General features: G+C 39.1%; 1 protein-coding gene across 1 annotated transcript in view; it reads right to left on the bottom strand.

The window, feature by feature from the left end:
• Positions 1 to 386: 386 nt before the first annotated feature.
• ANXA5 (annexin A5) overlaps positions 387 to 22,480 on the bottom strand; it is a 32,413-nt gene continuing 10,319 nt past the window's right edge. The window contains exons 3-13 of the mRNA XM_035029306.1: positions 19,875 to 19,959; positions 18,456 to 18,550; positions 16,967 to 17,080; positions 14,761 to 14,851; positions 11,479 to 11,558; positions 10,942 to 10,998; positions 4,981 to 5,074; positions 4,005 to 4,100; positions 2,430 to 2,488; positions 2,070 to 2,192; positions 387 to 911 (exon numbers count right to left, since the gene is read on the bottom strand). Of these exons, the coding sequence (XP_034885197.1) occupies positions 849 to 911; positions 2,070 to 2,192; positions 2,430 to 2,488; positions 4,005 to 4,100; positions 4,981 to 5,074; positions 10,942 to 10,998; positions 11,479 to 11,558; positions 14,761 to 14,851; positions 16,967 to 17,080; positions 18,456 to 18,550; positions 19,875 to 19,959 (957 nt within the window). The 3' untranslated portion in view covers positions 387 to 848. The remainder of the gene's footprint in view (positions 912 to 2,069; positions 2,193 to 2,429; positions 2,489 to 4,004; positions 4,101 to 4,980; positions 5,075 to 10,941; positions 10,999 to 11,478; positions 11,559 to 14,760; positions 14,852 to 16,966; positions 17,081 to 18,455; positions 18,551 to 19,874; positions 19,960 to 22,480) is intronic.

Genomic DNA, 22,480 nt, shown 5'->3' with positions numbered 1-22,480 from the left:
GAACAAACAGCACCTGTGTGTGAGATAAGCAGAGGTAAAGCCTATCTTGCCCCCCTCTGTCTTTGCAGCACTGTTTGAATGAAAAAACAGCATCAGACCTATAAAAATACAGAGAACAAACTGATGGTTAAGGGAAGTGGGAGACGCAGACTCCCAGTTACGGAATGACGAAGTCACAGGAATAAAAGTAGCAGCATAAGGACTATGGTCAATGATATTGGAACAGTGTCACATGGTGACAGATGGTGGCCACACTTGTGATGAGCACAGCACAGAGAACCTGAATCACTATATTGTACACCTGAAACTAAAGGAACCTTGTATCAACCATAATCAAATAAAAATAATTTTTAAAAAGTTTTTCTGAACACACACCCACACATGAGTCAGGGGGAAGGAAATGTTTATTTCTCATTAATCTTTTGAATGCAACCACCATAATTTTTCAGGTTTAGTTTAGTAGCAAACTTGATTAATAACACTTCCAGGAGTTCATCATTTTAAGGCTAAGGTTCTGATTAAGGAAATACAGTTATCAATTTAATATAAATGAAGTTTTTTAAAAAGGCTAAAAGCAGTCGGATCTTCTAAAAGAAAATCTAAATGACCCAGACTTTAGACTTTAGTAACGTAAGTACTACAAAAGACAAAGAGAAAGAGCTTTACTGAACATCAGCAAGAAGCACCGCTATTTCTCTTCTGCAACATGTATGTTTTGGTCATTAGCATGCTAGTATGAATAAGGCAATGTGTCAGGCTCGGGCATACAAACAAGCACAACGAGAGGCTTAGGAAGGTCGCGGCAGCCGTGGCAGGCACAGCGCAGGATCTCTCTCCAGCTGGTTATCTCAGTCATTCTCTCCTCCACAGAGCAGCAAGAGGGCTTTCTTATAGTCCCCAGACGTATCATCCTGAAACCCAAATGTACTCCGTTACCCTCCATGAGTCATAGAAGCCGCAGAAAATCAAAAACTAAGTGTCTGGCAACAAGTTTTATTCATGCGACTTTGCTCCCAAGTGGATAATCTCTGTGTATGTGACTTTCACATCAGGAATGTTATACAAGGAGTTTCCTACCAATGTAACATGTGTTTAACTTTCTAATTTTACCCCTTAAAGGCACAGCTCTGAGACAATGAAGTATGTTCGTCCCTCTGGTAACGCAGAGAACAAGGAAGCTTTTACAATGACATTCAAACCGAGCTTTCTAAACCTTTAAGTTACTATCACATATTATGTGTCTGGCTAAGGGAGGCAATCCTGGGACTGTGTGGCTCTTATGTTTTTGCTTCAAAGACAGAGGGGCAGGATATGCTTTACCTCAGCTTATCTCACACACAGATATATATGATAAATTAATGTTTCAAGCAAAGAGTGCATGTGAGAAGTCTCTAGTGCCCTTCAACCCAGCCACACCTACACACAAAGTTCAAAGCTTGCTTAGTTGAGATCCTGCTTTGCATATGGCCCATTTTCCCTTTTATCCAAAGAAGGAAGAACGAGAAAAGAAAGGGGAAAAAAGAAAGAAAGAAAAGAAAGTCAAAAGGCCTTAAGCCAAATTTAAATATAGGCCACAGTCTCCCTAGCTTTTAAAGACAAAAATGATAGTAATACCTAAACTCTTTACTTATTTCTGATATGACCTGGCTGGTTCTTTCCTGAACTATGAACTAATACCAGAGACAAGGTGATAACAGACAATGAAGAAAGACCGAAGTGAAAGGAAGGAGGCACTGATAAGGACAGCTGGAACTGATAAAAGAGAGAAAGAACAAACACATTATCTTCAGTGGCGGGGGCTGGGTTTGATGAGTCATCTGTCACCACTACTAAATAATGTTCCTAAGCTCCCCGAGAGCTTCAGCCCCACCAAGAGCCCATCTTTCACTTGGGAGCCATCATCTGTACTTTAAGGAAATATTATAAGCCAAGCTTTATAAGTCATGGCTCTAATCACGCCACTAAAATTTGAAACTTTATACAAGTGGGTTCTCCCATCTGTTGTCTTACATGCTATCTATTGGTCTGCTCTGAATTTCTGAACATAGTTTAAACAAAGGTTCTACTACCTTAATCATGGAATAGAGAGAGGTGGCGAAATTCTTCCTGAACTCCTTCCTAATGTTAAACAAATCAATCTCACTCCTGGACACCACGACTCTGATGAGGGTATGATCATCCGTCCCTGCTCCCTGTAAGAAAGAAAAAAAAAGGGAGGCACACTTTCAAAATGTCAAACACAGCATCAAACTTCCCTGAGTTAAGATGAATTGAGAAAGTAAAACAATTTGGTAGAATTGAACTGCATGTTTTAGGAGAATTAAAAAACAAACAAACCCAAAGTCTATCATTTAAATCATAATAATACACAGGGAAAGATAGCTAGAAAGATAAATTAATTAGATGGAAGATTCAAGATATGCACTTACCTTCATAGCATAGTAGAGGGTTTCTGCAAGGTAGGCAGGTATACTTCGAATAGATTTCACTAAGAAAATAAATAATATGGTCAGATGCTATATTGATAGGAAAAGAAACAGTGATTAAAAATCAAAACTTGCTTCATGCTTATTGCTCTACTTATTTACAAGCATAAAAGTAACCTACGCTAAAAAACTGCTCATTTGCAGGCTGATCTGATCTCCATATTCACCAAGTATTTTCTTAAAAACTGGATAGAATTTCCTTAAAGTTCCGAGTTCTGCAGAGAAAGTCGTGTAGGACAGGGCGTGTGAGGTTTTCAACACCCCTCTGTTCTGAGCACCTTTCTGCTATCAGTTTGGGCAGTCTGGGCTGTTACACCACAACCTTCTTCACCTTCAGGAAAGGATACAAACATCCTGAAAGTTTTTGATCCAACATATTCAAGCAAATAACACAAGGTACCCACTCCATCTAATCTTTGACAAATCTTGGGACTATCTTTCTGTAATCTTACCCTAGGTATTCTCTCCAGATTCCTTACTATCCATGATTCACATAGAGCAGCATGAGACTTACGCAATTCAGGAGAGACACCCAGATAAACTGGTAACAGAAAAGAGTATCTTCCCTGAACATGTATGTATGTATCTACTCTGTGTTAGGGCTGCTCAGACCTCAGTCAGCTCAGCTTCAGAAACTATCCCTATAAAAATTCCTTAATATAGAGAAATAACAATTCATTAATTGGGGGGTGGAGTTAATCTCTCTTCCAGTGCTTAAACAAAACTTAAACAGTAACTAAAAATGCCATTATTTTAAGTGTATTCTAATTATGAAGGGGTTGTGCGAAAGTTTTCTATTAAAATTCATTAAGTGTGGAACTCAAATCAAAGACTACTATTAGTGCCGGTTCATGCACAACTTTAGCTTATTCTCCAGAAGACAGCACAAAAACTCGAGCCCAATGCCAAATACTCAGAACAAACAGAGGTTCACTCCAAACCCATATGAAAACTAGGGTCCCTGGGAACTCACAGACTAGATTCTCCCTGGATTTGGACAGTATATAATACTACCATGAACTGCACAAACTCAGTTCTCCAATTTTTCCAGATCATTCTGAATATTTAGCTAAAATAAATTTCCAAAGTAATCTGAAAACAACCATCATCACATCTTCCATCATACAAAAGATACTTTTTCTAGCTCAGATGCCAATTTCTCAGTCTGCCTCAAAGCTGTGAGGACAGTATTCAAAAGGATACTACAATTCCACCCAGTATCAGAAACAATATTTACAAGCCTCTGAGATAATGCCCACACTTCGGATTCATAAATATTTTTAATAAAGCTTCAAAATGATTTTTATAAACAGTTGCTTTAGTATCTCCATAGGATTACATGAACTAACCAGATAATCATGTATTTCCAATATCAAAACAGACTTTGAATTGGAAATGTGGGAGTTTGCTTCGCTCAGGTATCATAAAGAAGTGGTTATTTTCAGATACAGCTTCAACTGAATGGAACCCTTTAGCTCTTAACACCATTAATATTATATACATTGTAACACCACCTACCAACAGCAAGGAGGAGTTGCTCCAAATTACCAGAAGTCTCTCGGTCAATGGTTTCCTCAATCTGAAATCCTGATATAGTCATGTACTTATCAAACACTATAAAAAAGGAAAATGATTTCTCAATCATGTAAGGATTATTCTGTACAGAAAGAAGATACTAACTCTAACCAGGTATTGTCCCACTGAATACAAATCTCCCCTTTTTCCTTGCTGACAGAACCCTGACTTTGTCACAGAGCTTCAATATACCCAAGCCCTAAGTAATGGATTATAAAGGCTCTTTGTTCACTGAGTTCCCAGCCTCTACTTACTAGTTATAACCAATGTAACCCAAAGGTAAATCTACTAGAGAGGATTCTGAGTAATCTTTCCTTATCAAGAACGATAAACAGATATGATTAGTTTACCCCTTTCTTTTCTTCTTGCTGCTAATGTTGATAAATTTGGAGCTAGAGTAGCCCTCCTGTGACAATCAGGTACAGGGCATGAGAAAGAAAACCCCAAAACACCAAGGACAGTGAAGCAGAAAAACAGAGATAGCCCACCCAGGTCCTGCCGAATCAGCCACGTGTTTAAGGCCCCAATTAGTAGGGTTTCCTGTCACTTGAACTCATTCCCACCTGATACCACAAGAACTGATGAATGCCTCGCGAAGAGATCGTGGGTGCCACCATTTAGGACGGAATGCTTGAAGTGAGCCACAGCTCAGTGATTAGTGACTATGAGAGTTAACAATCCAGAGGCCTAGCTCCCTCGTCACCCTGACAGCAAAGGCGGGGACTAAGGATCTCTAGTTCTGTAAAACTACAACAGCAGCAAAGAGAATGATGAGATTTTTCAAGGTTACCAATAGGAAGAAATACAAAAACCGATTCACTCAGGAAGCGCCTATTATAAAGCACATATTTTGGCATACTGGCTTCTGTACTTACAAAATTAACCGAAGTACTGTACCATACACATTCTTTTCACTCACCCCTTCGCAAATGAGACACACTTCGTGTCCCAAAGATGGTGATAAACTTTTCTTCATCTGTCCCCCATTTCAGTTCTCCAGCCTGGAACAAAGCCTGTGAAAATTTCAACCTCAATTAGTAAGCCGTTTCTCCATCTCATGTCCAGGTTCTGAATGACACTGGTGTTTCACTCCCTGTATCTTAATTAGCCTGATTCATCATCTTCTACTTTTCAATTCTTTTTTTTTTTCTTTTTTTTTTAAAGATTTTATTTATTTATTTGAGAGAGAGAATGAAAGAGAGAGAGAACATGAGAGGGGGGAGGGTCAGAGGGAGAAGCAGACTCCCTGCCGAGCAGGGAGCCTGATGCGGGACTCAATCCCAGGACTCCAGGATCATGACCTGAGCCAAAGGCAGTCGCTTAACCAACTGAGCCACCCAGGCGCCCTACTTTTCAATTCTAATGTTGCCTAAACTCTGTGAGGTGAGTTCGGAGCTATCTGGAGCTTGCCACTGAACTGTGCCACAGAAGATTAATGAGTCAAAGCAATAAATCACAGCAACAGGGCAAGATTAAATGTTCCCAAAATGTCTATGGGACTTCCACGCTTTCCGGGGCAATGGTGTGGTTGGTAGAAATTTCTGATTACCTCACTGTTGACACATCCACTTACAGACTGGAAAAGGAGCTTAACTACGTTTTGTGTGTTGTTTACTCGGCAGTTGTTCAGCAACACATGATAAAAAATAAACTCCGTATTTTCTCTTTTCAACTACAGTTTAACCAAAACTAGCTACAAAGAGTTTTCACATTTCTAAAAGATCATAACGAATTTTTAAAAGGTCGTGGGTATAGCACAATGCCTGGCATGTAGTAGGCAACTAATATATACTTTTTGAATAGTTTGAGTGTCTACATTTACTTTTTTTTACATGGAAAATATATGCTTTTTAGTGTTCATATAATTGTTGAAAAAATAAAATTATATACAAACACCATCATTAAACCTGAGTCCACTTATTGAGATGTGGATAATTTATTAAAACCCAGTGAATCAACCTTTAAAATGTCTACACTACCCTTTTGTTCATTTCTAGTTAAGTACACCTATTAAACCAAGACAAATGCAGTCTGCTGAGCCTGCTACTTGGAGCGGCCTTTCTGCTCACAAGCGGCAAACCAAGTAAGGACAGAAGGTGGTGTGATCATAGCACGTGTTTGGATGTAGAAATTTTGATCATAGTGTGTTTAAGAATGTAGATTTCGGTGATATATATCCGTTTTTTGTTGTATTTCCAGGGAATTTTGAAAAATGTATCACATCTTTACACTCAGTTTTGAAATTAATTTAACGATAAAAATAAGTAATATCAATCCTGGTTATGTGAGCATGTTCTTCAAAACTGAGAAGAGACTTACTATGAAAGGCATGCAAGTATCTCAAGTTTAGAACTATATCATGGTATTACAGACCCGTCTTAAAGTAACTTTTTAAGTCTAATAACAAAAATAACATGTGTTCACTGAAAAATTTTGTACGAGATAAAACATGGATAAGAAAAAAATTACCATGAAGGCCAATATCCCAAAGATATTGGTTACTACCTCTAACATGTTTTCTACACATAGATAAGATATACACACACATTAATACCTACGAGAGAGAGGGTACATCCCCTACTATACTTAAAAGCATTCCTGAAGCCCTCCTTTCTTAACAACTATTCCATATTTCTAGAAATCTTCTCTGGTAGGTACAGCAGTTAAGCCTGTTATATGGAATAATTTGTGAAATGGCTATTTTAAACTATAACTCTTCATTTTCTCAAAAGGATTATGTTTGAGATCAATATTTACTCAAACTATTAAGTAAATCATATGCAGTAATGATAATCTTCATGTGGAATATTTAAAAGTTTTGTTTTGTCATGTTTTAATGTAAGAGTGCTTTCTTCTAAATGAGGATGATGAACATCCACGGAGCAGCTCTGGATGAGGGCCCCTCACACCTCCTCACCCTCCCCTCTTCCCTCAGAGGGAGCTTTACATTTGAACACAGTTTGATAACCTCTGGTTCAGTGCAAAGTGCAGAGGTTTTGGAGTCAAAAAGACCTGGGCCTCATCCTTATCTGTGAGATCTTAGATGAGTTAATCTCTTGAGTCTCCGTGTCCTCACCTAGAATAAGATTAATATTTCTACAGAGTCATTAATGGAGATTATGCAACTTATATAACTAATGCATCAAAGAGTGTCAGGTAATCAATAGCAGGTACTCAGTAAACATTGATTCCCAACCCTTCCCCTTTCTTCCCCCTCCTTCAGGTTTATCTCCAAGATCAGGAAAGAAGGTTTTAGAGAGGGAGGAGGTAAAATCAGTTTAACACATTAAAAACGTAAGAAAGTAAAAAAAAAAAAAAAAAAAAACCACTATAAATAAATGAATAAAAATAAAAATGTAAGAAAGTAAAGTGAATTATCTACAAAATGTTGAATTCCCAGGTGAATGACTCACTGTGGCTTATCAAATCCCTGAAATGAAAGGAATCCTCTTAGTGCCAGGTATCAGCAGAGAAAAAAATTCAAAAGCTTATATAAGGGCCCTTTGTCTCAGCTTACTCTCGGTTAAGAAAACTTAAATTCCCATTAGTGACAACAGTCCAGCTGCCCTTGCTACAAGAAAGAAATGGGTGTGTTCTTTTTCATAACACCAAAAGGAAAATTATTTTTAACAAGCTGAATTCATTAGTAATAATACATTTTTTTCAAAGATTTATTTATTTATTTGAGAGAGAGTACGCGCGCGCGCGCGGGCACGCATGTGAGTGTGAAGGGGGGGAGAGGCAGGCCGGGAGGGAAAAGGAGAGAAGCAGGCTCCCTGCTGAGCACAGAGCCCCAGGCTCTGAGGTGGCCCATCTCAGGACTCTGAGATCAAGACCTGAGCAGAAATCAAGAGTTGGATGCCCAATCAACTGAGCCACCCAGGTGCCCCAATAAATACATTTTAAAGAATCAAAGACTAATAGCCAGTGTAGCATGTTCTTTGTTGTTCCTGATCACCGAAAGGGTAAAGAAAACCTGAATTCTATTCAAGGGATTTTTTTTTTAAAGATTTTATTTATTTATTTGAGAGAGCTGAGAGAGAGAGAGAGAGAGAGCACATGAGCCAGGGGAAGGGGCAGAAGAAGAGGGAGAAGCAGGCTCCCTGAGACCTTGAGGTCATGACCTGAGCCAAGCAGATGCTTCACTGACTGAGCCACCCACATGCCCCGCTATTCAAGGGATATTTTAAAGTAACTTCATAAGACAGTTTTCAGATGTATAAAGGTTCCCCTTCACGGTCCTGAATGGGCATATGCTCTGCACAACAGGTAGGTGACACCCATACAGCCCCGGTACTCAAAGTGTGGTCCCAAGACCCCAGAGGCATCACCTGAGAGCTTGTTAGAAATACAGAATCCCAGGCCCCACCCGGACCCACTGAGTCAGAACCTGCAGTTTAAGGAGATCCCCAGGTGATTCACAAGCACTTGAAAGTCCGAGAAGCACTGCTATACACTGAGTGCTCTGAGGAGAGAAATCAATGAAAATGAGGGGAAGATGCACTGTTTCCACTCCCTGGCCTCACACTGCGGCAATCCTCTCATTGCATCACCAACTGTGCTGGGAAATGAGCCCACTGCCCACCAATGTAGGCCTCGCTGCGGTCATTTGAGACTACTAGAGTTGGCTTCTTCCACCGTGACCACCAAAAAACATCTAGACTACTCTTGAGAGTCCGAGGGTGAGAATCACACCAATTCCTATGAAGCCCACAAATAATTAATGCTTGGAAAGCAATACGTTGTCTCCAACAGTTGGGAGTACAGTTTTGAAGGCCTGATCTAGCACTCTCTTCTCAAGGACACAAATTCCTTCCTCCAAGAAGGCAGAGTTAAGCTGGATTTGTGCTTCCAATCTACATTTAATAAGCCTTTTATATGGTGTAGGTGCTGAGGGGAGAGGAACTAGCAGGCAAGAACACAGACCGTTGTCTAGTTGAAAGAGAAAGGGCTTTGGGGTTAGACAGGCCCTGGTATGAATCCCAGCTCCACTACCGGTCAGTGGTGGCCATGGGTTTGATTCTCAAATCCTTGAGCCTCAGTTTCTCTATCTATAAAAGAGAAATTATTCCCCTGTACTTCAGAGGTATACACTAACCCATTCACCAGTTATATACTGAGTGCCTACTGTATGCTAGATCCAAAGGATACAAACTGAACGGACAGCTCCGAGTGCCCTGGGCAAGCAGTCAAGTAAATAGACAGCTTCAATAGAAGGCAGCTGGACTGCCCCTGTAAGGGGCACCTGACATCCACTTGGGGGGCGGGGCTGGGGGCGGGGAGAGTCAGACAGGGATACCTGATAAACAACTAACCTGAGGACTGACTCCTGAAGAGGAAGTAGTCCGGTGAATGGGTGGAGGAAGGGTCAGGTGGAGACAGAGCAAGAGAGGCTGGAGGTAAAAGCAAGCAAGGGGCAGATAACAAAGAGGCTTATAAATCACATTTAGGGGCTTGAACTTTATTCTGAGGATAATGGTATCCACTGAAGTTTTAAGGTTTTATATAGGGACGTGACACAAGAGGTTTGCATTTTATGGAGAATAGTGAGGGAAGCATCAAATACTGCATAGACAGTCCCCCGTACATGTCCATTTGCTTTCCTTCTGTCTCCAGCAAGGCAAAGAGATGACAGCATTCTGAAACCATTATAAAATCTACCCACCCAAAAGAATAATAATGCTCTCTCTTTCCCATTAGCAAATTCAGATTACACATCCAATTGTTGTTTCATAGAGAAGAGTCAACTGGAGGAGTGAAGATGGCTCTTCCTTTTTCAATGGTGTATGACTAACAATCAGAATTATATATTACTTGGGGCGCCTGGGTGGCTCAGTTGGTTAAGCATCTGCCTTTAGCTCAGGTGTGATCCCAGAGTCCTGCTTCTGCCTCTGCCTGTCTCTCATGAATAAATAAATAAAATCTTTTTTAAATATTTAAAAAAAAAAAGAATTATTACTTGAAACATGTGACCAGAGAAACAGGACTACGGTATGTGATTCTATGAATGCAAATAATTCCTTTATTACCAATTTCCAGTTTTCAAGTCTCATGTTTCAAATTTCCTAATATTTCCCACATTTGACTACTTATGTTTTTAAGTTTTTTAAACATATTTTAATTCCAGTATAGTTAACATACAATGTTATATTAGTTTCAGGCGTACAATACAGTGATTCAACAATTCTATACATTACTCCGTGCTCATCATAAGTGTATTCTTTAATCCCCATCACTTATTTCACCTACTCCCCTGCCCACCTTCCCTCTGGTAACCATCAGTTTGTTCTCTATAGTTAAGATTTGATTACTTGCTAACAATAGTGAGACTATACTAGGATTTAAAAGCCACTTAAGTACAGAATTTCATTTGGAAGTCACTCAAAAGCAGCTGACAAGAGAACAATCCTATTTAGAATTCTATCGAAAGAAAGGTGGAGGAATTCCCAAATACTACGGTAACTGATAATCTACTATGTATTAAAACACCATTTATCACTAAAATACCTCATTCTTTTTTCTTTATCCTCTCCTGCCAAGACACCTACTGCCTCACTAGCAGTGGAATCAATAATACCTATATTTTTTGGTAAAATTACCCATTTCGTGAAGTTCCATAATCACCAAAAAAATATATATATCTAGGCAAAATTCACTATTTATATGTAACTCATTTTATTTCATTTCCCTTTTGGGACAAAACATTTAGCTGGCCAGATAAAAATGAGAAAAATATACTTATGAGTCTTATGATTTGTAAAGGGCCCATAAATAACATTATTTTTAGATGCTATCACAATCTATATTATGATTTTCCATTATCATGGATTCTTTTTTTCATTCATATGTCATAATAAAGTCACCACATATCACATCTCACCTGAGCATCTTGTTCAACTTGTGCTTCATCAATTCCAGCATCAGGGTCTCTATTAGCCTACAAGAAATAATGTCACAAAAAAAAAAAAAAAGAAAAGAAAAGAAATAATGTCACATTATTGAATTACATGAGCATTTTTATTCAAAAGGAAAATTAGTTCCACCTGATGGTTGTGCAAATAAAGCTCTTTCTCTTAGGAATAATACGATTTTAAGATAGCAATTCTACAATATTTCATATCATTACACAGCACTGTCCAAAACCAATCTGACCCTTTTGATTTTAAATCCTATGAATGAAAGAGAATAGTGATATCTTAAATTAAAAAAGCAGAAAAAAAAACAAAACCGTAAGTTAGCTAGCTATTAGAGTTTAGGTCAGATATTCTGAAAAACAAACAAACACAGGCAACATACAACCACAATCAGGCAAGTATGAGAAATGATTAAAGAATTTTAAATGACCTTACTTAACTAGATTCAGACAAGTCCAGCTTCAGATTTTTTAATCAAACTCTAAATAGTCTCCACCCAATACCTGAAGGAGAACCACCAACATCCTCTGGTAGAACCCTGATGTATCCCCCACCACGTCATCTTCCAGGCTTGAGCCATATTCTGCAACAGAATAATTTCATACTTATTTATAGCTTCTTTCAACTAAAAAAGATATCCTGCCATGAATCAAATGGAGGAGACATAAAGGAAGGAATATCTGATTAGTATAAATGTTCTCTACTCCATCTCTGAGTGCTCTAAAGACTAAAGGCAAATGCTTAAATGAGTGACTGGTAGAAAACAAATTAAAGTCTCTCAAAAGCACTCAATTCAAGCCTAAATCCAGACTCAGCCATTCAGAAACACTCTCAACCAATGCAATTAATACTCTGTAGACATGTGATGGGTACAGGAAAACCTCTAACATATAATTGATCATAATTTTAAACTCTGTAATGCTTTCTTTCACAAATTTTACATGATTAGTTTCCAAAGGTCTTCTATCCTCTAAAATTCTGAGCTTTTCTTTCTTTAGGCACGGCCATTCTTTCCCCTAATAAGATATTTTTTCCTCTGCAGCAAATAAAGTTAACTCTGAGAGACAGCTGTGATGTTTTAAAATATGCCCCCTCCCAGCTCTATTTCCAGTTATTCCACATAATGCCACAGGAAAGGGGAGAACTGGAATCTACAAAAGTCTATGCACCCTCTTCACTAACTCAAACAGCTGCTATTGAAGGCAGCTCTAAGACATTTAAATATTTAATCATTATTTGAGGGGCGCCTGGGTGGTTCATTTGTTAAGCGTCTGCCTTCGGCTCAGGTCATGATCCCAGGGTCCTGGGATCGAGCCCCGCATCAGGCTCCCTGCTCCACGGGAAGCCTGCTTCTCCCTCTCCCACTCCCCCTGCTTGTGTTACCTCTCTCGCTGTCTCTCTCTCTGTCAAATAAATAAATAAAATCTTAAAAAAAAAAAATCATTATTTGAAAGCAGACAAACTTTAAAAGCCTGACACTTCTGTTTTAAAAGATCTAGAAGACCACAGGGACAGGAGGGAAAACTGAATGGAGAGAAATCAGAGAGGGAGACAAACCATGAGAGACTCTGGACTCTGGGAAACAAACTGAGGGTTACAGAGGGGAGGGGGGTAGAGGGATGGGGTAACCGGGTGATGGGTATTAAGGAGGGCACATGTGGTGATGAGCACTGGGTGTTATACACAACTAATGAATTGTTAGAACACTACATCAAAACCTTATGACATGCTGGCTAACTAAATATAATATAATATATAATATAATATTAAATAAATAAATGTCTAGAAGAGCTCCATCTTTATTTCAACCAGTTACCTAAATACAAAATGTTGAAGGACTCTTCTATCCCTTCGCGTACTACAAAACCTGTATGTGATTAATGATCAAATCGTTTCACATAGTTCCCCTCCCTCTAATCTATCCCCGTCATACCTCCCACCAACCTATGGCCCACCTAGGTTGGGCCATAACTGCCTAGCTTACCTCCCCACATGTATAGCTATCTAATCAGCCTCTTGATTCAAATCTCCTTCCTTCAGTACTCCACCGCCCATTACACCACCTCTGAATCAAGTGCAAAGCTCTCACCCAGTCATGTAAAACCATCAACAACAGAGCCTGCATTTACTCTGTTTATCTCCCGCACGAGACATGCACATACCCTCCATGACAGCCAGCTTCTTTCCACTCCTTCCATATACTGCTCTCACTCTAGTCCCCATGCCATTCCAGACCAGGGATGAACGGATGAACACGCCAAAAATGTTTTCTTCACCTCCCCAAAACCTACCTCGTCTGGAAACCTTGTCTGACTGCACCACAGAGCCTCTTCTAACATCAAGAGCCTGGATGACCTCTCTGCTCTAAATGAATTCTGGCATGAAACATTTTTTGGTATTTGACTTTAGTTTGGGTTCTGCTATCCTTGAACAGCCGCAGTCAGTTTCTAAATCACGTCACTCCCAAAGAGACTGCAAACTCCTTGAGTACGGGAGCTATGGTGTGGGAACCCTTTGTGTCATTCCTGACAGCCAGCGCACCACCAGACACACAGCCAGGGCGTAGTACGTGACAGCACCCCGTCTGTCATCCAGCACACAAGGCTCCCTCACAAAGGTCACCATCCCCAGAGAGAGATCTTTGAATATGACATCAAATAAAACGCACAGGTGATCTTCTGCACTTAACGTTACATGTATCCCCTCTGCCTTAGTGGTTGGGACCTATCCAACTTTAACGAGAAGCAGGAAAGAAGATCCAGCACTTCAGAAAGTTAATTATTTAAATTTCACACTGTTCTGATTTGCTGAGTTACAATGTCATTTCTAAGATAAATAAACTAGTGCCAAGACAGGGACCCATTTTCCTAGCTGAAGGCACTCAACTTGTTGGTCTGCTGACTGAGCTGATAATCTCAACAGTCTGCTCAGTCAGGTAGGGGAAAGGGTCTGGTACAGAAAATGTGACGAGCAAAGAACACTCTACTCTACTTTTTATTTCATTTTCTTGGTTCCATTCATAGAACATACTTCAGATTGAAATGATAGATTTTTTTTTCACAAAAAAAGTAAGGCACACCAAAGAGAAAAATTAAAATGCAGAGTATTCAGGGCACCTGGGTGGCTCAGTTGGTTAAGCGACTGCCTTCGGCTCGGGTCATGATCTCAGGGTCCTGGGATCGAGTCCCGCATCGGGCTCCCTGCTCCTTGGGAGCCTGCTTCTCCCTCTGCCCCTCTCTCACTCTCTGTCTCTCATGAATAAATAAATAAAATCTTAAAAAAAAAAAAAAAATGCAGAGTATTCAAGCACTGCCATTGACTAAAATGACACACATTTACTCAAACATTTTCATCAACTCTGGTCTGGACAAGGTTTCTTTTCCCAAATTCCAAAAGGGCCTTTTAGGTAACTCTTAACTTCTACTAACATTAAAACTGATTTTTTTTTTTTTTCAGGAAGAAAAACCACCTACATCTTGAAGTTCATGTAAAAGAAAAACAACCTGTATGTCCCTACACTAGTTGCAAATTCTACGTAAAAGTAAACTCCTATCTTCATCAGAAGCTTCTCTTAAGTACCAAAATAGATACAGGTCCAGGAAAAAGCAGTCTTTTCCTTACTGAAGGAAAACGAGCTTGAATTGTTGCTTATTCATTCATTCGCTCACTCGTTTATTCAGCAATCACGTATGGCCTGCCTCCTGTAACCATGAAGAACTGCACTCACTTTAGAAAAGTGTAAAAGTGACTGGAGATGAAGGGGAAATAAAATTCCAAATGTTTACCTTCCTCATAAACTTGTTTTATGGCTCTCAGTTCTTCAGGTGTCCTTGAAGCAATAATTTCTGTCAGTACTTTTTCATCTGTCCCAGCTCCCTGTTTGGAGATTTATTTTTAATAGAGAACATACGTCAATAAGATGAAAGTTATTTTCCTAGAATAGATATTACCCAAATTGCATAATTATATAATTATATAAACTATCCAACTTAATATTCACTTCTTTGTATACAAGTTCTATTAGTTACAGAATTAAAACATTTCCAATTTATTTTCTTTCCAAAGACAATTTTATCCTTTTTTGTCTAATGAAAAACGTTTATTGCATGTATGTGATATATGACACATAAGAGATTATATAAATTTTTAATTTTATTCTAAATAGTTTCATTCTAAATAGTTTGAAAGTAAAACATGTTAATGAAACATGAAATTAAGAAGACTGAAAGAGTAAAAATGAAAACTTTACATAAATTTACATGGAGGAGCACTGACACTTAAACAATTGTATCTCAAAACATAAAGCCCCTGCCCTCAAATTAAGTTTTCCATGGAATTTCCAATTCTGTACCAAAGGAAATAATAAATGTAGCATTGCTTAGTTACTAGGAACTGGATCAGTACAAAGGAACTGAAACATGCTTTCTGGATTTTTGGAACATACAGTTGACCTTTGAACAACGTGGGAGTTAGGGGCAATGACCACCTCCCAAGTCAAAAGTCTGTGTATAATTTTTGAGTCTCTAAAAACTTAACTACAAAGAGCCTACTACGGTTCGTCGGAAGCCTTACCGATAACATAAACAGTCGATTAACACGTTGTGTATGTTTTATGTATTACATACTGTATCCTCACAATAAAGTAAGATAGAGAAAAGAAATGCTATTCAGAAAATCATAAGGAAGAGAAAATACAGTAACTATACTGTACTGTAAAAAATCAGTATATGCACAGTTCAAACCTGTGTCGTTCAAAGGTTAACTGTAATTTTAGTTGGTTTTCTTTCTTCTTCTGATAAAAGTCTATCTACACTGCTAAATTAGAAGCTACAAGCAATGATAGAGCTGAACTTAATTTTTAAAAATAGCATATTTAAGCCTTATTCTCTTTATATCTCTGTTTCTTTTTCAAAAATCAAGCACAAGGGGCACCTGGGTGGCTCAGTTGGTTAAGCAACTGCCTTCGGCTCAGGTCATGATCCCGGAGTCCCGGGATCGAGTCCCGCATCGGGCTCCCTGCTCGGCAGGGAGTCTGCTTCTCCCTCTGACCCTCCCCCCTCTTGTGGTCTCTCTCAAATACATAAAATAAAATAAAATCTTTAAAAAAAAAAAATTAAGCACTAAAAAACCTATGTTTATGCTCTGGCAGAATTTCAATTACTACTGACATTTCAGAAGTACTCCACAAAAAGGCCCTTTTTCAATAACCTGAGATTTTGTTTACTCCAAAAGAAGCACTGTGGGCAAATGAAGAGAATAAGCACAGAAAAGCTCCTAACTTGATAAGGCCTCTTCTCCTTTCACTCCATAAGTAAGAATTCCTGTGCTATATTATCTCCTTGTTGTTAAATTTCCTTTTGCCCATTCAAAATCTACCACTGACTGTACTACTTCCTGTCCCGTAAGTCTAAACAAATGTTTCAAAGTAGTCATATTTATACAATATTCCAAACACCAGTCGAGGGAATGTACATTTAGTTATTTGCTACAATGAAATTATAATAAGATTATCAGCTACTATTTTGGTATTATATATACTATTTTAGTATTTAGAAGTATAGGAAAGAAGGGAAGGGTATTAGAAAATCCTTCCTATCTGAAAATTCTCTCTGTAGCGTTATTTTTTTAACCTAAGATGATTAACAATATTATTATTTCATAATCAGGCAACTTTCTATTTTAAAAGATAAAACACTTAACCTGTAACATTTTTTAAACACATCTCAAAATTAGAAAACAGGCATGAAGATAAAATACAAAGAGCTACAAAAAATATTAAAATTTTAAATAGCCACTATTACTGAGTTAACTATACAAAAAGATTAAATGACACACTTGTAATTTTCTCCCTCCTTTTCTTCTTTTTGCCTCCTACGCAATTTTGTCCTCCAAGAAACCCTCACAGAAATAATTCAAAAATTTTTAAGTGTAATTATCAACACAAAATAACAGTATTCATGACAAGAATGTCCCTTTCACTAATTCTTTTACCTTAAGAGCATGCTTCAGTTCATAGGCATCATAAAGCCGAGAAGGTTTCATCAGAGCCACGATTAATTTTTCAAATTTTCCAGTCAGTTCTGATTTCAGGTCATCCAGAAGGTCCTAAATTACAGAAAATACAAATCTGTGAACCAGGCAGAAATTTTAAGGAGATTCTTCTTAAATATAAAGCATAGCCCTTTGCACGAATGAATTATTTATGTTGCCATCTCCAAGCAGACAAAAGACATGTGAGTTAAACAAAACCCCAGTTTTGAATAATGTACTTTTGACATGACCTAAAGCTTAAGCTAAAACAAAGCCACTTATGTGTCAAGGTATTTGTTTTTAAGAAATGTTTTTCTGAACTTCACAATTAAAAAATGAATAAAAATAGGTTAAAGAAAGTTTAAAAATACTGTTTTGAGAAACACGTTTATCTTTAAAAACAATTTTCCCAAAATAAAATCATAAATGCATTTTTACAAATGACAAAATCTAGCCTATCATACCTAAACAAAATAATTTTTTCTCTCAATATTTATTAATATTCTAATACATAATGAATTATGTTTATAATTATGCTCCTGACTACCAAGAGACAGCTGCTACAATGGAGAAAATATAATTATGAAAAGAAAAGCAGTATTCCCTACCCATTCCAGTTTCAGCACATAAGAAACCAGAAACTATGTTCAGAATACTCTTTTTGTTTGCTTGTTTGCTTTGCATTTGTTTTTTAATTAAATGATAAAAACAAATTTTCAGAATAACAAAATTATGTTTAAGTTTCTCATATACACAGTAATTCATTTAAGTAACAGTAATTCATTTAAGTAACAAATTTAATTTTTATTTGATCTGTTAATCAAATAAGAGCATTTAAATCAATGAACTAAAAACACATTTATTAAAATACCACTCCACGAGGAACCAAGAATGTACTATGTCACAATAAAACAGACTATCATACAGGTTTGCATCTAGAAAATAGCTAATAAAACAGTCCTGAGAAGGAAGCAGGCAAGAAGAGAGGCAGCTATCACCATGGGATCTTTTGGCACTTTGGTAGCATCAAGCAAGGGAAAACAATTATGGGGATAAGTTGGGTGAACACTGTAAACCAATAGCTGATAATTAAGAAACTTTAAAAGATGGGGCGCCTGGGTGGCTCAGTCGTTAGGCGTCTGCCTTCGGCTCAAGTCATGATCCCAGGATCCTGGGGATCGAGCCCCGCATCGGGCTCCCTGCTCCGCGGGAAGCCTGCTTCTCCCTCTCCCACTCCCCCTGCTTGTGTTCCCTCTCTCGCTGTGTTTCTCTCTATCAAATAAATAAAATCTTAAAAAAAAAAAAAAAAACCCTTATAAAGAGAAAAGGAATAGTAAAATCAGAATAATAGAATAAATAATGTTTACAAAGGAATATTCGTAGAGTTCAAACTAGCCTTAAACCATATCGGGGCTCTCACATTCTAATTTAGGATGAAGTGCAGTCTTACCCTGCCAAATAGAGTTTTAAAAGCCACGGCGATTTCCTGGCGCTGAGCATTACTTCGGGATGTCAACAGAGTCAAGATGCTCTCCTCATCAGTGCCTGCAATTTATGTTCGAAGAATTACATCTTGGCTCCCCCATGCCCACTGTCTCAATAACCTTTGGGACCAGCGCCCCAGTCACTTTGATTCCTTACCTCATAAAATAGACTTATTAAATAATTCATTAAGCTACAAAATGCACAACATATAACGTGTTATATTTTCAATATAAACTATCCCCTATTCCTGATGTATTGTGAAGTAGGTAGAAAAATATTCCTGACTTTTTAAAAACTGAGCGCACCTAGTTTTTCTTGCAACAGATAGTTACTCAAACAATGGATATTCACAAGGCAGGTGTTGAGTGTTATAGCAGATGAAGAGAGGAGAAAGATACAGACCCTGGTTTCAAGTTACAATTTAGGGTAAAAAATACAAATACACATGGACAACCTTGAGCTAAGGCAGACTGTTACAAGTGCCTCAGGAGAGGTCCAGGTGTTGAATGGGGTTTCAGAGGAGGTTCTCTTAGCTGATAGGTGGAAGGAGTTTTGGGAAAACTTCATGGAGAAGGTGACACCCAAAAGAGTCGTGAAGGATGGAAGGGTTTTATCAGGCGATGATACAGGTTAAGAGGACAGGCCTTTAAAATGAGAGAAAAGCTCAGCAGTAGGAAAATACAGGGTTTTCATGAATAGCAGATAACCCAGCATGGTTGGGTCAGAGAACACACGGAGTGGTAACATGAGCTGAGTCCGACAATGTGGGCTGGGATACTGAGGAAGGGCGTGCAAGGCCAGAAAGCTAAGGCTAATCCTGCTACAACAGAAATCTCACAAGATATTCAGAATGGAGAGAGAAGGGGTCAGAACCAAATTTGAAGAAGGTAGATCCCCACTCATGGACACTAATACAGAAGGAGCCTGAGGAGAGAGGATCAGTTCTGCGTAGAAATCCTCCAGATGAGAGGTTTATACATGGCTAGAAAGGAGACTGGGGAAAGAGAAGATAGTTGAATGCAAGAGACTGCAGAACTAGACACCTGATCGGGCAAAGGGGACAAAGGCCTGCACAGCTGATCACTTTCAGGAATGTCTGCTTATCTACTTGGTCAGCTACCTCCCAGGTAAAGCTGAAAAGCTAAAAAACAAAGAGGCCAAATTTAACTTTCTGTTCAGTTCTAGAGATTGAATATTAGGGATGATCAGTCATATTATTTTGTTACTTTCATGTATCTTCCCTCTTTTTATACATTTCAGATAAAATATTCTAAAATTAATCTTACTGTAAATCAGTGACTTTTTGTTTGAAAAAACAAAGGTCATATGTTTGTTGTTGTTGTTGTTGTTGTTGTTTTAAGAACAAAAGGAAGGTTGAATTTACCCAGGCCTTTCATGGCCTTCCGAAGAGTTTCTGCATCAGCCCGCTCATCAAATTCAGGGAAGGCAACCACGGTGCCTTTAAGAACCTGGGACAGGAAACACAGTGATATTATTCATGGCATGACCAATACAGACAAAGCAAATAATAACAAAGCAAGCCATTGCTCTATATCATGTTCAGTCTTTAAATAAATTTACCATTTGATAACCCCATTTGAAATGGGAAGAGGACCACTTACAGTTTGGATTAGCAGAACCAATTCAGTGCATGAGCTATCCTGGTCCACCTGCAATACCATTAATGGGAAGGTCTGGCTTCCAAGGCCTTCGTCCCTTGGGCATCGCCCCCAGTGTCCATGCCCCGGTGACACCCCCAGATTCACAGAGGGCACTTCCTTGCAGGATTCCTTCCATTTAAGTCTCTTGCCACTTTGATCGAGGGCATGCTGAACCTGCATTGAAACTTGATGCCCTGCCCTAGGCACTCAACTCCAAGCAGTATTTTTACTACATAACTTTTCATCTAGTCCTGTTTCTTTATATTTACTTAGGGATTTTAAGATAACCTGGTAAAGCCTGAAAAGATATTTGGTAATTCATATGCCAAATCTTTGAATTTAGAACTTTATAAAAGTAGGGACACCTGGGTGGCTCTGTTAAGCGTCTGCCTTTCAGCTCTGGTCAGGATCCCAGGGTCCTGGGATTCAGTCCTGCATCCGGCTCCTTGCTCAGCAGGGGGCCTGCTTCTCCCTCTGCCTGCCCCTCCCCCTGCTTGTGCGCACGCGCTCTCTTTCTCTGACAAAATTAAAAAAAAAAAAAGAACTTTATAAAAATATATTGGAAGACATGCTTCATAAGGTTTGCTGTTATGCTTATATTATCATACATGTAGTGCTTTTATTTATTTATTTATCTATCTATCTATCTATCTATTTATCAGGGAGATTGAAAGCAGGAGCAGGGGGAGTGGCAGGCAGATCCCGAAGCAGGCTCCCCGCTGAGCAAGGAGCCTGATGTGGGACTTGATCCCAGGAGCCTGGGATCACGACCTGAGTAAAAGGCAGACGCTTAACCGACTGAGCCTCCCAGGCGTCCCCATGTAGTGCTTTTAATCATCAAAATATTTTAAGGCTTCCCCCTCAAAATCTGCAATATCATTAGTTCTTTAGAATCAGAAGGCTTTATGAATACTGAGTCCTAAACTTCTATCTTATGATAAAAGGAGGATCCCAGCATTAACTTTTACTAACAAATGCTTTTGCAGTCCTTCAAAACTCCTGTTAAGGTTCTATCTAAAACTGAAGAGGGGCGCCTGCGTGATTCAGTCGGTTGAGCATCCGACTCTTGGTTTTGGCTCAGATCATGATCTCAGGGTCCTGGGATCGAGCCCCACCTCGGGCTCCCTGCTCAGCGGGAAGCCTGCTTCTCCCTCTCCCACTCCCCCTGCTTGTGTTCCCTCTCTCACTGTGCCTCTCTCTGTCAAATAAATAAATAAAATCTTAAAAAAAAAAAAGTGAATAAATACCACAGGTTCTCTCAGTGTTAGAACCTAGGACTGACATGACAGATAACTTCGTTCTCTTGTCTGTCTATTCATTCACTCAATAACCATTTTTTGAATGCTTTCCACATGCGGACTAATTGTACTAATCACTAGGAAAAAGTGATGATCTCTAAAAGCCAAGAGAACATGCCAGGCACGTAAATAATCAAGTACAGTAGAGTATACACACACACAGGTTTCATCAGGGTACATATACACATAAAGGAGGGGCTGAGTTGGGAAGAGTGGAAAGAAAAGATATCAGAAAAACTTCCCAAAAAATGTCTTGAAAGTTGCCTGTGATTTTCCAAGGCAGGTTCAAGAAAGCAGAGAAGTACAGGAAGGTATAATCCAGCATGCATAAAAACATGAAAGAATGAAAAACTCTGGTGCTTTGGACAAAGGATTAAGAGTTTGAACAGACTGAAACAAACAGTAAGTATGCAGAGAAAAGCAAATGGTGGTCATGGTGGGAGGTAAGGAGGAGCTGCATGGCCATGCTAAGAAGTGCTGACCATCCTGTAGGCAAGGGGAAGTCATTAGGGGACATTTCAGTAGGGAAGAACAATGTCGACTGTGCCCAGTGATATTACTGGGGCAGCAGTGGAGACAACGGAATGGACTAGGCAAGAGTGGAGACAGGAAGGCTGTTGTAAAAACAACTAACCAAGGAAGAAGAGAGGGCCTGATCCAAGTCAGGAGCAGTGGAAATGGAAAGGAGAAGACAGACAGGAACAGAACCAAGGCAGAAGGAACCAATTAGGATGATTCCTTTTTTGGTTGGGCAATAGGATGACTGGTCTTACGTTTCTCCCCAGTAGGTATACTGGAAGAGAAGCAGGCTTTGTCAGTTACCAGAGTACATAAGTGGTCAGTGGAGCTGTGTGAGGAGGCTATCACAAAAGGCAATGTTAGTGGGGTGGCAAGGAGAACAAGCAGAGAAGGGAAGGTCCCCTACAATCAGAATGGCAGCTAAGGGGTGCCTGGGTAGCTCAGTCAGTTAAGCGTCCAACTCTTGATCTCAGCTCAGGTCTCGATCTCAGGGTCATGAGTTCAAGCCCCTG

Source organism: Mirounga leonina, unplaced genomic scaffold, assembly GCF_011800145.1.
Source record: "Mirounga leonina isolate KUSES-001 unplaced genomic scaffold, KU_Mleo_1.0 Mir_234, whole genome shotgun sequence".
Lineage (NCBI taxonomy): Eukaryota > Metazoa > Chordata > Mammalia > Carnivora > Phocidae > Mirounga > Mirounga leonina.
This window is presented reverse-complemented; position numbering and strand designations above follow the sequence as displayed.